The 14,298-nt window shown below is 39.7% G+C and overlaps 1 protein-coding gene across 1 annotated transcript in view; it reads left to right on the forward strand.

Moving 5' to 3' along the window:
* The first annotated feature begins 306 nt into the window (after window positions 1-306).
* Window positions 307-14,298, forward strand: part of GBE1 (1,4-alpha-glucan branching enzyme 1) — a 292,466-nt gene continuing 278,474 nt past the window's right edge. Inside the window, exon 1 of the mRNA XM_082654189.1 lies at window positions 307-674. Within this exon, the coding sequence (XP_082510315.1) occupies window positions 523-674 (152 nt within the window). The 5' untranslated portion in view covers window positions 307-522. The remainder of the gene's footprint in view (window positions 675-14,298) is intronic.

Below are 14,298 nucleotides of genomic sequence, written 5' to 3' on the forward strand. Positions count from 1 at the left end.
GATTACAGGATTCTCTCAGAACTTAGAGAAGTCCCTTCCAAGAAAACCATATATCCATTTGAAGGGCATGCCGCCAGTGAGACTTGTTCAAAGAAAGAAAAACTGGGGGGGTTGGGGAGTGGCACGGCGGTTCTCCGCAGCCAAGAATGGGGCAGGGTAAGAGTGGTCAAGGCTGAGCGAGGTCCGCTCAGGACCGCCTCCTGGGGTGTCCTGGGCACCGGGGCAGAGACGCAGGGGGAGGAAGGGGCAGGTCTCCGCGGCCTCCCAGTGCGAGCCGCGTGAGTAGGCGGAGAGGCCTGGCGCCTCCTCCCCTCTCGGGACGTGCGTCCGGGGATCACTCCGGGTCCTGCTCCTCCCTGCCGGCGGGGGGAGAAGTGGGACAGGCGGCCGTCCTCTCCGGCTATAAAGGGACTGGCCCTCCTGCGGCTTGCCTAGGCTCGCCTGGGCGTTCTCCCGGCTAGAGCTCCCGCTCCCCCTCCACTCGACCCTCTCGGGCCTCGGCTACTGGGGCTGCGGCGGAAGATGGCGGCTGCGGCGGGTCACCCGGCTCCGGAGGCTCGGTCCGAATGCTCTGAGGAGGCGCTGGCCGCTGCCTTAGCGGACGTGCCCGAACTAGCCCGACTTCTAGAAATAGACCCGTACCTGAAGCCCTTCGCTCCGGACTTCCAGCGCAGGTACAGCCCCACCTTGGTACTGTCCCCCGACTCACCCCGCCCCACACCCCACTGCCCACCCCCACCTCCTCCACAGAACCCAGCAGCCCGCCTTCCAGCCGCGAGCTTGCGGCTGGGAACGCCTGTTGGCTCTCGGACGTGCGGGCCCCGCCCCTCGCCGGCTCCACCCCCGCCGTCCCCGCCCCCCACGTTGGTGGTAGCAACTTCCGGGCTTGGGCGACGACTTGAGTCCGGTAATTGGGTTGAATGGCTTCCGGACTTGTGGGTTGACAACTCTTGCCGATGGACTAGAGGCAGAAGCGCTGAATAAACTTTCCTCATCCCTTTCCCCTCCCTTCGAATCGGCAGTTTTGCGCCACTGGGTGTGTGCTTTGGCTGCCAGCACCCGTTTCCTCAGGTGCTGGTGCGGAGTTAGGCAACTGCACTGCAGGTTTTCTGACCGTTCCACGGACCAGAGTGGTCTTGTGAATTAGCGGGTGCATAACACCTCGCCTGTGTAATTGCGTTTTTAAAGCCTTCTCGCTTATTTTATAGCAAATACTGTTATTTTATATAAGATTCTTTCAGGCAGCTTTTCTTTCCTTGTTAATATTCTCCCTCAGAGAAGATTAAGCTTATCTTGGTCTTTGTTTTTTACCCCTTGGGCCATCATTGACGAGTACTAACCCGTGTTTGGCATTGCCATCCTGAAGCTGGAGAAAGGCGAGGAAAGCCAGACTTCTAGAGGCCCACTTAGTATGCTTTACTTTTAGCTTGTCTCCTATCATGCTGAAGTTGCTAGGATAATAATTGCAGTAGTCAGCTGAACTTAAAAGGTATAATTTTTAAGACTAAAATAGTTGTTATGCTAGTTATAGTAGTTATATTTGTGAGATAAGCACATTGTGATTTAATGGTTTCTGCCCTTTTAGCAGAGCCACTTGAAAATTACCATGGCAACAGAATACCTAGTCACAGTTTCAAGTAATAGAAAACTTCTAGTAGTTACTTGGCAAGAAGCAGCATTGGGGGTAATGAAACATGGTTGATTTGGAGTTTGGGAAAATAAAAGTCTTAGGTTCATGACCTGGCATTGTCACTTATTACCTGTACTCAATTCAGCAACTGTTTATTAAGGGTCCTTTAGGAACAAAAAGTAAGGGACACAAAGTTGAATACAACACTTCATTCCAGAGCTTGTATATCCTAATGCATGGGTCCTCAAAGGAGTCACCTTGAGCTGTTGCTAAGTTAATCAGATGTTGGGCCTTTATGTAAGTCATTTGGGGAGCAGCCTTGTGAAATTGCCTTCAGTGTTTACAATATGTGCTTTCAAAGAAATTTAGTGTATAATCTTCATTGTTCAGGATTGGATTTGATTTAGAAATAGTAAAAAATTTTAGAGCAAAAGATGGTGATCCGACTTTTTTGATGACACTAATTTACTTGGATGCTTTGTAAAATGACACGTAAGACATTTCTAAAAGCAGAGTTGTGGAAGTGTTTTGTCTCCGTTTCTCCCCTCTCTGTTTTAAAAAAATGATTACAAGTAGACAAACCTCCCTTGTTAAGTGTTTCTTTCATGTAATTCACTTCAGCTCCGTTGGGATTGAAGCAGTTTTGATCCTCTTTCATGGTTTGTCAGAACTAATGAGAGGGACAAAGGCCAGAATAAAGAAGTGGGAGCACTCCAGTGTTCTTGATGAAAAGGCTGATCCAGTGGGTCCTTGTGCCTCACTCTGACCTGGATTCTACTTCTGGCCTTGGTTCTGAGTAATTGCCATTTTCCAGCACACATGTTCCCTTTAGGCATATCAAATAGTAATTTGGCGTTTGGCAGCAGTAACTTTTACTGTTAGCATTTGAAGAATAAAAGAATTTCTCCTTCCTTAAGTGTGGTCCTGATTACTTTTCCTATTTTCCATTCATTTCTAATAACCCACTTAGGCAGTGTGTCTTTGGCCTAACACAAATATACAACCAGTCAAACGTAGATGCAAAGTATGCTTACTAAGGAGTGAAGAAAATTTAGGGTACAAATAACAACAGTATAATGGTGATAGGGGAGGCGGTTTCTCATTGATGGACTGTCTTATTCTTTCCCAAACACTGTGTCTTCATTAGAAATTCCATTATGTACCTTTGTTCTTGTTTACCTTTTCTGTAACTGTAGGAATGTTGAATCAAGCGTGAGGGTTAGTGAATTACTCTGTGCCGTAAAATAAAAATTAGACATTAGCGTGGGTGACAGGCCCTGTGATGTCTCATTGATTACCTCCTAAGATAGGATTTTCCTCTTGACTTTCCTGCTTTTTTCACCTGTTATTTGTGCTGCAATTAGTTGCTGTATCATAATTCCAACATCGTAGTGTTTTTAAAAAAACATTATTTGTCCCCATGCTACATGTCAGCATGAGTCAGGCTCTCCTCATGGCAGTCATTCAAGGATCTAGGCTGATGAAGTCATCATTTTGAAACATGCTTCTACAGTGGCAGGGGCAAGGAACAGAGAACATTTTGAACTAGGCACTATTTCTTACAGCTTTTGCCTAGCAATCAGCCACTTATGCTGATACACATATTGGCCAGTGTAAGTCAAATGTGACTTATCAACCACGTGGGTGGAAGAGAAAACTGACATTTGTGAACAGGAGGATGAACAACACAGTTACAGTAACACTTGTCTATACCCTCTGTTTATATAGTAACTTTTACATATGTTATAGTATTTAATTTAACCCTAATAACAAAACTACAAGGTAGAAAGGGTGGGTATTTTTGTTTTTCCTGTTTTACAGATGAAGAATCCGAGATTCGGTTGTGATGAGTTGTTCACATGGCTTGCTGCAGCTGGGATTAATCTTTCTTTAATAAAATTGTTTCAGCAAATTCACAAAAAATGACTTCTTGGTAATTTAGTGAATACCTCTTTCTTTCTCTTTACTTCTAGCATTGGACATTTTGGACCACTTATTAGATCCTTGAAGCCATGATGTGTACTCTTGCTTTTCTTCCATTATCTCTGGTGGTTTCTCCTCAGCCTCTTTCAGACCATTAGTATAAGAAATTCTCAGGGCTCTTCCCTAGGTTCCTTTATGTATTTCTGTTTTATACACATACTTTCCCTAAGTATTCTCATCCATCCCATGAATTCCATCTATGTACTGAGGCTGCCCACATCTATCTTCACCCTAAATCTCCCCTGGTCTTAGTCTCCTGGTCTTATTTATAAATATCTGCATTTTGATGTACTGTAAGTATAAAACTCAATGTGTATAAAACTGAACTTAGGGTTTTTCATCCCAAGCCTGATTGTCCTTTTATACCTTATCTCAGTGTGTGTTATCCTCCTCTACCAACTACTCAAGCCTAAAACTTAAGACTTATCCTTAATTACTCCTCTCCCCTTCTTTTTATCTCTAAGTCTAGTCAGTAGTAGCTCCTAACTACTTTTCAAGTATATGCCACACTGTATTCCTACTGCTCTTCTACTACTCAAGTTGCTAGCATCTCTAGCCTGGTTTATAAAAACAGCCTCACAGTTCTCCCTTTTCAAATCTTCTCAACAATTCCATGGCTTTTAAGGTACAGTGTAGTCTCTTTCTTGTGACCTACAAAACTCTGTATTATCTGGTTCCTGTCTACCTTTTTAGCCTCATCTTTGGATCGTCCTTCTCACTCTGTACCACCTAATCAGAAGGAGGCTAAGTGTAAAGAGGTAGCTAGGATGTCTGGGGGCTATTCTATAAGGGGCACTAAAATATCACTAGAATAAATTGGAAACATGATACCTATTTTACACATGTAGTCCTTTCTTAAATATTGAAGATTTTCATTTTTTATTTTGTGTAGGCTTGTGAGAAGTAAGGAGTCTAGAAGGATCACTGAGTAAAAGGCAGGAGAGGTCAAGAACTAGAAACATTTTCTGATCTTTACCAGAAGAATGATGCTTTTGGCTTAGTAGAAATGAATTAAAAAGGGAACCCATTTCTATATTTAATTTTTATTAATAGAAAATAATTTTTCTCTACCCCATAAGATAGATCTTTACCAAATGTTTAAAGATCAATTTGAAGTGTGCCAGAATATTATCCAGTCTTGGATGCCACCTGTTTTGGTCTAGCCATGGGTCCAGCTATGGCTTTTGTACATGTTATTTCTTCTGCTTGATGCATACTTTGCTTCTGTCTTGTTAGTGCCTGTACGTACTTCAGGACACAGCCTAGAGATATATTAAATGCCTTCCCTGACTTCTTCCCATCCTCACACCTTCTTTGCACCTCTTACCCACCACCTTGAAAACCTGTATTGTAAGGGTGATCATCAATAATCATGTAGTTGTCTTTCTGCTCTTTTGTATCTCCCACTAGGTTATTTGCTCCTAGGGGTAGGCACATTGTCTGTGTTGTTTGCTCACTGTTATATTCTCAGTCTGTAAAACTGTACCTGGCCTACAGGAAACGGTACAGTGTTTGAATGAATAGATGACTGAATGAATGTCTTTTGACTTTTGTTTTTCTCTTTTCTACACCAGTAAGTCTCAGGTAAGCTCACCTTAAGCTAAAAATGTTAGGAATACTAGGATGGACAGAAGGAGAAGAAGCAGTAGTTGTCAGGAGTTATGTGTGGCAGTCTCGGGTAGGGGAGTGTATGTTCAAGGAAAAAGCTAAAAATAACCAGAGAAAATAAAGAAATTTGTTATTAATTAGATATTTCCATATTCCACAGAGACTAAGGGTTTAATCACTGAAGGAATATTCAGTTTGAAGAGAGCCTCAGGTCAAATTGCATGCTCAAGAATAGGAAGACAGGTTTTTGTGAGCTCAAGTGTGTTAAGTATCACAATTACAGTGCACATCTCTATTTTGTTAGAAATGAAAATAGCTTTTACACTGGTATCTAATCAGAATTAGAATGTTTAGATTTCATGTAATAGCAACCACACCAAAAACTGATTCTCGTGGTGCAGAAATTTTATATTGTAGTTGAATGGTGCACTTTTCTCTCAGTGCCTGGCCAAGTTGTAGGCTCTGGAGAAAGTCAAATGTCAATGATTCTAGAAGGCAAAGAAGAATCCAAAAATTATAAGTCATACCTGGCCTGCTCTTCTGTACTAGTAGCAGATTCCTTTGCACCTTGCAGCTGAGGTCTGTACTAACTCCAGAGTCACTCCTGAATTCTTTACAGTGATGGGCAAGAGGCTGTGACCTCTTCTCATTTTCAAACTGCCTTAAAATGACTCCATGGAGCATTTGGTTTAGTTTAGGCTCTGGTGCCTGCTGCACCATCTCCTGAGAAATGACTGTGTGTGGTAACTTCTTAGAGGATTCAGATCAGCTCCCACCAGGCTGGCCCTAGTTAGTCAGTGAGATGATAGCACAGACCCTGTGAAATGTGCTATCGTTTTAGATTGATAAGCATATCATGCTGCTGCTATTTAAAAGCATGTGTAAAACTTCAATTATACATTTATAGATATTAAAGGAAAATATGAAAGGGTTTTCAGTGGAGAGAACTGCTGCTCTCAGCTACCTTTCATTCTAAAGTAACTTTACTGTTTTACAGAAGAGTAGATTCTCTTCATGTAGTGATGTCCACTCATCAGTAGATACTCACTACTGTTTAGAATCCAGGTCTTTTTTTTTTTTTGTGCTCAAGATCCAAGAGCAGCCCCTGTTCTGTTTTGTGTTTAGGGTAGCAAGAACCTAGTACATCAACAGAAGGCAAAATTCCACATTAAACACACGTTGTTATACAATCTACATTCATTAATTTATTATACAATTGACATTAAGTTATGGTGACTTACCTGATCGATTTTTGATGTTTAAAAGATAATAGCTGAGATCCTAAGTTTAGCTTCTTCACATGTGAAATGGAAAAAAAAAATAAACATATGGCTGAGTGTCCATGTTGCAAAGCACAAGAGCAAGATGAAGCTTGAATTTTAGGTGTTGTAAATGCTAAACAGCTTCGAATTTGAGGGCAACTTAGTCAACCTCTGTGAACCTCAGTTTCTTTTTTTGAAAAATATGGATTGAACCCACCTTATAGGGGTTTCTTGAGGATGAGGAATATATGTAAAGATATCGCTTCTTTAATCCTGTATCCTGAAATCAACTATCAGATAAATAACCTGACCGGAAATTCCCCACAACTCTTCATTTTGCTGCTTAACAGCATCTTTACTTTAAGGGGTTCCTTCTCTTTCCTAGTAGTGCATTTGTGTGAATGAGGTGAGGAGGTGGTAATTTTAATCATAATCTAGTGGAGAAAGAAAAGAATATGTTTAAATTTTGATCTTTAATTTGGGCAGGAAATGATAAGGCAGTTGCCAGTTTACTACAAGCTGAAGGCAAGATGAATTCTGGGACGTAATGAGCACAAAGCTCCCTTTATTGAGAGAGGTAAATGCTACCCTGCAGAAACCCCAAATCACTCTTCTCTTGATCTTCCGTTTCTGTCTTTTCTCTTCTTTCATCTGACTGCTAAGTGTTCATGTTCTTGGACATCAAACAGCTGCAGGGATTTTCTTCCTCCTGAACTCTGGATGCTTGGAGGAATGGTCATACCGAGTTTACTAATAGCAGGAATGACTTTGAAAATAAGAAGAAAAATACATAATAGCAGCTTAGAAGTTTACAAATGAAAGAATTATCTAGTGGAGTCTGAACTTATGGTCTATTAATAAGAAAAAAAATTTAAATCCCATGTCTTGCCTTGTCTTTTTTATCCTCTCTTTTTTTATTTGATGATTTCAGTTCTTTTCAGTATGTCTGAATTTGCAATGAGACACATAAAACAAAGGAATGGAATACTCATGTGTATTTTAGTAGATCCATTGAAGGATAAATTACAATTAAACAGTTTCTGGGTATGTGCTCTAGGTCTGTAATCTAAAATGTGATAATCAGGGCTTCCCTGGTGGCGCAGTGGTTGAGAGTCTGCCTGCTGATGCAGGGGACGCAGGTTCGTGCCCCGGTCCAGGAGGATCCCGCATGCCGCGGAGCGGCTGGGCCCGTGAGCCGTGGCCGCTGGGCCTGCGCGTCCGGAGCCTGTGCTCCGCAGCGGGAGAGGCCACAACAGTGAGAGGCCCGCGTACAGCAAAAACAAAACAAAACAAAACAAAATCAGTTACGCGTTTAGGTGTACGTAACAGAAACCGAACATACCCTCAAAGAACGGAAAATCCCGCAAACTGTGAGTTATGGAAATAGAGGTTTGTATTTCTCACAAAGTGGGGGTAAGTGGTTTGGGCCTTAGCATTGACTCATCATTTATCTTTTGGTTCTACTATCCTTAACATATGGTCTTGATTCTAACGTTTAGAAGATGGCTGGGCATATCTAGGGCCCATATCTGTCTTCCTAGTAGGAGTACAAGCTAACTCACTATGTCCATTTTAGCCAAGCATAAATTAGTTTACTTGTAAACTCCATCTCATTCTTTCAGTTTACAAATTTTTCATCAGAGCTGTCCCATGGCATGGCTATCCTTAGCTGAAAGTGAGCCTGCATAATCAAGGCTTTCAGTTGTACGCGTATCTTCCTGAGAAATGCCTTTTTGTCTCATCTGTCACAGTTTGCCTGGGCTCTTTCCTTTGCTCCAATGAGGCGACAATGTCTGGCTAAAGATAAAAAGTCCCAGTGATACCATGCTGTAGTTCCCCAATATCATAGCTGTGTACAAATCTTTCAGAGCAGAATCCAGGCATTTCCACTTCTGAGAGAAGTCTTCAGCCACATCCCTCAGTATCACCAAACTCTGGGGCGTGGCTTTCACTCTGCTCTACCTTGTATTTCTGGATTTCTGTATTTCTCTGGATTCTTTTCTTGGGACAAATACAGACACTTTTGCTTGCTCTAGTCCAAAATGAGCCTGTCTGGTTTCGCTTCAGGCCCCTGGCCCAACGATTTGGGGAGCACCTCTGTCTTCTCTTTTTAATTTCATAGATATTTTACTCTTAAAAATAGGAAGTTTTGAGAGGAAATGAGTTTTTCAGTTACTACTAATCTTTTTCATGTTCTCTTGGGCTCATTCAAAAATGATCTGCTGGGCTTCCCTGGTGGCGCAGTGGTTGAGAGTCGGCCTGCCGATGCAGGGGACACGGGTTCGTGCCCCGGTCCGGGAAGATCCCACGTGCCACGGAGCGGATAGGCCCGTGAGCCATGGCCGCTGAGCCTGCGCGTCCGGAGCCTGTGCTCCACAACGGGAGAGGCCACAACAGTGAGAGGCCCGCGTACCGCAAAAGAAAAAAAAAAAAAAAGATCTGCTTTATTTTTAAGTTATTTGGAGAATATTGTATTTGTGGGGTTAGAAAGAAGAAAAGAACTAAAATAAGGATGACAGTTGATGCTCAGTCTTTAAAACATGAATTGTCTTTTGTTACCTAACTACATGCAAGTTTATGGGCTTTCACATTATACTTTTTTATTCTTTTAAAAGATTAAGATGTGTAAGCTTTGTTCTTCAGAACATACCTGCTACAGACTTACCATATCAATATAAGATTTTTATCATCACAGAGGAGCCCAGTATTTCATCTTTGACAGTAGACCAAAGAACAATTTGTGGAAGAATGGGATTCCTCTTTTTTTCCTCTTTTGACTGTAAAGACAGCACAATGATTCCTCTTTGATGTCAGAATAGGTCAATAATGTGTGTGGGGTCATATTAGTTTCTTTTTTTCCTAAGAGGTTATAGGTCTATTATCCATGACCTAAAATGATATTTTAGGCTACTGTTTGGAGGACATGAGTAACTAATGTGTGAGTTACCATTGCTTTTTCACTGTTTTACAATCTTTTCTCAAGAGGATTGGTGATTATTCCAGGATTCTAGAGATTCACAAAAAAATTCATATTCATCATTTCCAAGCATTTTTTCCCCCTCCAGTTCTCATTTTTCAGCATTAACAATCTCTCATATTTTTGTTTGCTTATTTGTGCATTTTTTTGTTTCCATGTGGGAATCTTCCATCCCCTTGACCATTTCAGTTGGCAGTGCTCTTTTGGTTGTGCAAGTTGTGCTTGCTAGTGAAGCACAGCAGCGTAGTGAAGCGAATGGATCTCTTTTTGTTCAGTTCCCTAAAATGCCTTTTACTGAAAACTATCTGCTATCCATGCGGTATTAGGGAAACCTCTACTCACAAATTCAACACATAAGCAGGAAATACAGAGAAACAAGAGTGTTATCAAAACTGAAGTTTGGTTGTAGCAGATTTAAGGTACCTTTAGAGGACATTAAAAAATATAGTGAATTTAGAGAATTGCAAATTGTGTTAGACTAGATTTAAAAAATTATTTTGAAATAATTATAAACTACAGGAAGTTGCAAAAATAGTACAGAGAAGGCCCCTGTACTATTAGCCAAGCTTGCCCCAGTGGTAATATCTTGCTTAACTGTAGGGCAGTTTCAAAACCAGGAAATTGACATTGATACACTCTGCAGACCTTATTCAGTTTTCAACAGTCTTTCCTTGCACTTCTTTGCAGTTTTATCACAAGTATATATTAATGTAACTGCCACTACAGTGAAGATACAGAACCATTCCATCACCACAAAGGAATTCTGAATTCCTTTATACTTATACTATTCCCACTCCCTCTATCCCTAAACTCTGGGAATTACTGATCTGTTTTACATTTCTATAATATTTTTTCATTTTTTGAATGTTATATAAATTAAATCAGCGAATATGTAATCTTTGAAGATTGGCTTTTAAAAAAAATTTATTGGGGTATAGTTGATTTACAATGTTGTGTTAGTTTCAGGTGTACAGCAAAGTGAATCTGTTATACATATACATATATCCACTCTGTTTTAGATTCTTCCCCATATAGACCATTGCAGAGTACTGAGTTCCATGTGCTATACAGTAGGTCCTTACTAGTTACCTATTTTATACATAGTAGTGTGTTTGTGTCAATCCCAATCTCCCAATTTATCCCTCTCCCCCTTACCACACACAACCTGCCCCCCCCAACCCGGTAACCATAAGTTTATTTTCTACATCTGTCACTCTATTGCTGTTTTGTAGATAAGTTCATGTGTACCCTTTTTTAAGATTCCACATAGAAGTGATATCATATGATATTTGTCTTTCTCTTTCTGACTTCACTTAGTATGATAATCTCTAGGTCCATCCATGTTGCTGCAAATGGCATTATTTCATTCTTTTTTATGGCTGAGTAATATTCCACTGTATATATGTACCACATGTTCTTTATCCATTCCTTTGTTGATGGACATTTAGGTTGCTTCCATGTCCTGGCTATTGTAAATAGTGCTGCAGTGAACATTGGGGTGCATGTGTCTTTTCAAATTATGGTTTTCTCTGGTTATATGCCCAGGAGTGGGATTGCTGGATCATATAGTAGCTCTATTTTTAGTTTTTTAAGGAATCTGCGTACTGTTCTCCATAATGGCTGTACCAGTTTACATTCCCGCCAACAGTATAGGAGGGTTCCCTTTTCTCTACACCCTCTCCAGCATGGATTGGCTTTTTTTTTTTTTTCACTCAGTATATGCCTTTGAGATCTATTCAAATTGCATATATCAATAGTTCATTCCTTTTTGTTACTGAATACTATTCCATTGAATGGATGTGCCACAGTTTATCCATTCACCTGTTGAAGGACATTTGGATTGTTTCCAGTTTTTGGCTATTAAAAATATTGCAGTGAAGCTATGTTTATTATATATAGGTGTTATTTCTTTGGGAGAAGTTCCTAGAAGTGTAATTTTGGGGTCCTATGACAAATGTGTGTTTAGTTTTGTATGAAATTGCTAAACAGTTTTTCATGGTATCTGTACCATTTTGCATTCCCAAATGTATGAGGGATCTATCTTATCTGCATCCTTCCCAGCATTTGGTAATACATTTCTTAAAGTGTTAGCTGTTATAGTAAGTGTGTAGTGATAAGCCAATGTGGTTTTAATTTGCATTTTTCTTATAGCTAATTATGTTGAAAGTCTTTTACAGTGTTATTTGACATCTTTATATCCTCTTTGGTGAAATGTTCAGTTCATGTCTTTTGTCCATTTTCTAACTGGATTGATTTTTCTTTTTTTTACCTTTGAGTTTTGAGATTTCTTTACATACTCTAGATACAAGTCCTTTGTCAGATATATTTTGAAATTAATTAATTAATTTTATTTTATTTTGTCTTTTTTAGCCGTGTTGGGTCTTCGTTGCTGCGTGTAGGCTTTTCTCTGGTTGCGGCGAGCGGGGGCTACTCTTCGTTGTGGTGTGCAGGTTTCTCATTGTGGTGGCTTCTCTTGTTGTGGAGCACAGGCTCTAGGCATGCAGGTTTCAGTAGTTGTGGCACACGGGCTCAGTAGCTGTGGCTCACGGGCTCTAGAGCTCAGGCTCAGTAGTTGTGGTGCATGGGCTTAGTTGCTCTGGAGCATGTGGGATCTTCCTGGAGCAGGGCTGAACCTGTGTCCCCTTCATTGGCAGGTGGATTCTTAACCACTGCACCACCAGGGAAGCCCCATTCTGTCAGATATTTGTTTTGCAAATATTTTATCCTAGTCTGTAGCTTGCCTTTTCATCTTCTTAACAGGGTCTTTCATAGAACAAATGTTTTAAATTTTGATGAAATTTATTGATTTTTTTTGGTGTATAGTTTATACTTTTGTTGTCATGTATAAGAGCTCTTTGTCTAGCTCTAGGATCTGAAGATTTCCTCTAATGTTTTCTCCTCGAAGTTTTATTGTTTTACATTTTACATATACGTCTATCATCCATTTTGAGTTAATTTTTGCTTAAGGTTTAAGTTGAAGGGTTTTTTTTATTGTCTAAGGATATTTGATTTTTTTTTAAAGATCATAAACTATGACAGACTTATATTGGGGAGCCACCTGATCAAAATAAAAAATAAGCCTTTAGTCAGGTCTCACTGAAATATATGAACAATGACAATTTTTATGTATACTATAGATTATTGAAAGCAGTGGGAACTAATTAACCTGTCAGTTTTCTTATTTCTAAGATCTGATTTTAACTTTTGGTTATTATCATAAAGCAGCCTCTCAAACTTCAGGAAGCTGGAGAAAAATATTTGTGAAAGATACAATAACTTATTTTCAAGTAGTTACTTAAGAGTTTTTCTGGTTTGTAATTTATATATTTTTATCATGTTATAGCATTATTTTATTGATTTGTATTCTAAACATATATAGATATTAATCTATACAGATTGAATTTGTAACTTTAATTTGACTTTCCAAGGTTTTCCTTATTTCATGTCTTCTACTTAGAACCTACTCATTTGTTAGTATCATATATTCTTCAGTTCTACATTATTAAAAATATTGCTTTGAAAAATAATATTTTATTCATTCAGTGTGTCTGTTTACTTGACTTAAATGACAGGTAAATCTCCAAAAACTTTTCATGTTATACTCTCATTTGTAGAAGTGAGTTTGTTAAATCTTAACAAAGGTAATGCTAATATTTCCCAAGATTAGTTGCTTTTTATCTAACTGAAATTAGCCTTTGGTTTTATTTCAGTCTTAATATTTACTTTGATGTTTGTCAGGATTCATTGTGCTATTAATAATTAGAAATCCGAGCATATCAATTTCCAAACAAGTGGTTAGATGTTATGAGATGAAAGTTGTTAGTACATGTATTTGGCAAAATTTGGAAAATTTACCCACTTTAAACAGAAAAGTAAAGTGGAACTTTTGAGGACTTGTTCATTCTTCAGTGATTACTAGCTATGATGGGTCGGAGGTACTAAACATCCAAAAGAGACTTCTGACAACTCTACTGATAATAAATCATCATCATCATCACAATAACAATTTTTATTACAATTTATGTAAATATCATTTTACGTGCATTGGGTCTGAGATTCTGCATTTTTAAGAAGCTCCCAGGTGATGCTGATGCTGCTGTTTCCCAGATGATGTTTTGAGGAGCAAGGCATGGCATCATCCCAACTTCAGTTCAAAACTGAGTTAGTGCATTAATTTTGTACTCTCTGGCATTCCTATATGGTAACAATGAGAAATCAGAAAGAGAAATTAAGGAAACACTCCCATTTACCATCGGAACATAGAGAATAAAATACCTAGGGGGCTTCCCTGGTGGCACAGTGGTTGAGAGTCTGCCTGCTGATGCAGGGGACATGGGTTCGTGCCCCGGTCCAGGAAGATCCCACATGCCATGGAGCGGCTGGGCCCATAAGCCATGGCTGCTGAGGCTGCGCTCCGCAACGGGAGAGGCCACAGCAGTGAGAGGCCCGCATACCGCAAAAAAAAAAAACACAATAAAAACAAAAAAAAAAACCTAAGGATAAACCTACCTAAGGAGGTTAAAGACTTGTACTCAGAAAACTATAAACACTGATGAAAGAAATCAAAGATGACATAAACAGATGGAGAAATACACCATGTTCTTGGATTGGAAGAATCAATATTGTGAAAATGACTATACTACCCAAATCAATCTACAGATTCAATGCAATCCCTATCAAACTACCAGTGGCATTCTTCACAGAATTAGAACAAAAAATTTTACAATTCGTATGGAAACACAAAAGACCCCAAACAGCCAAAGCAATCTTGAAAAAGAAAAATGGAGCTGGAAGAATCAGACTCCCTGATTTCAAACTATACTACAAAGCTACAGCAA

Source organism: Grampus griseus (assembly GCF_964374135.1).
Source record: "Grampus griseus genome assembly, chromosome: 5".
Lineage (NCBI taxonomy): Eukaryota > Metazoa > Chordata > Mammalia > Artiodactyla > Delphinidae > Grampus > Grampus griseus.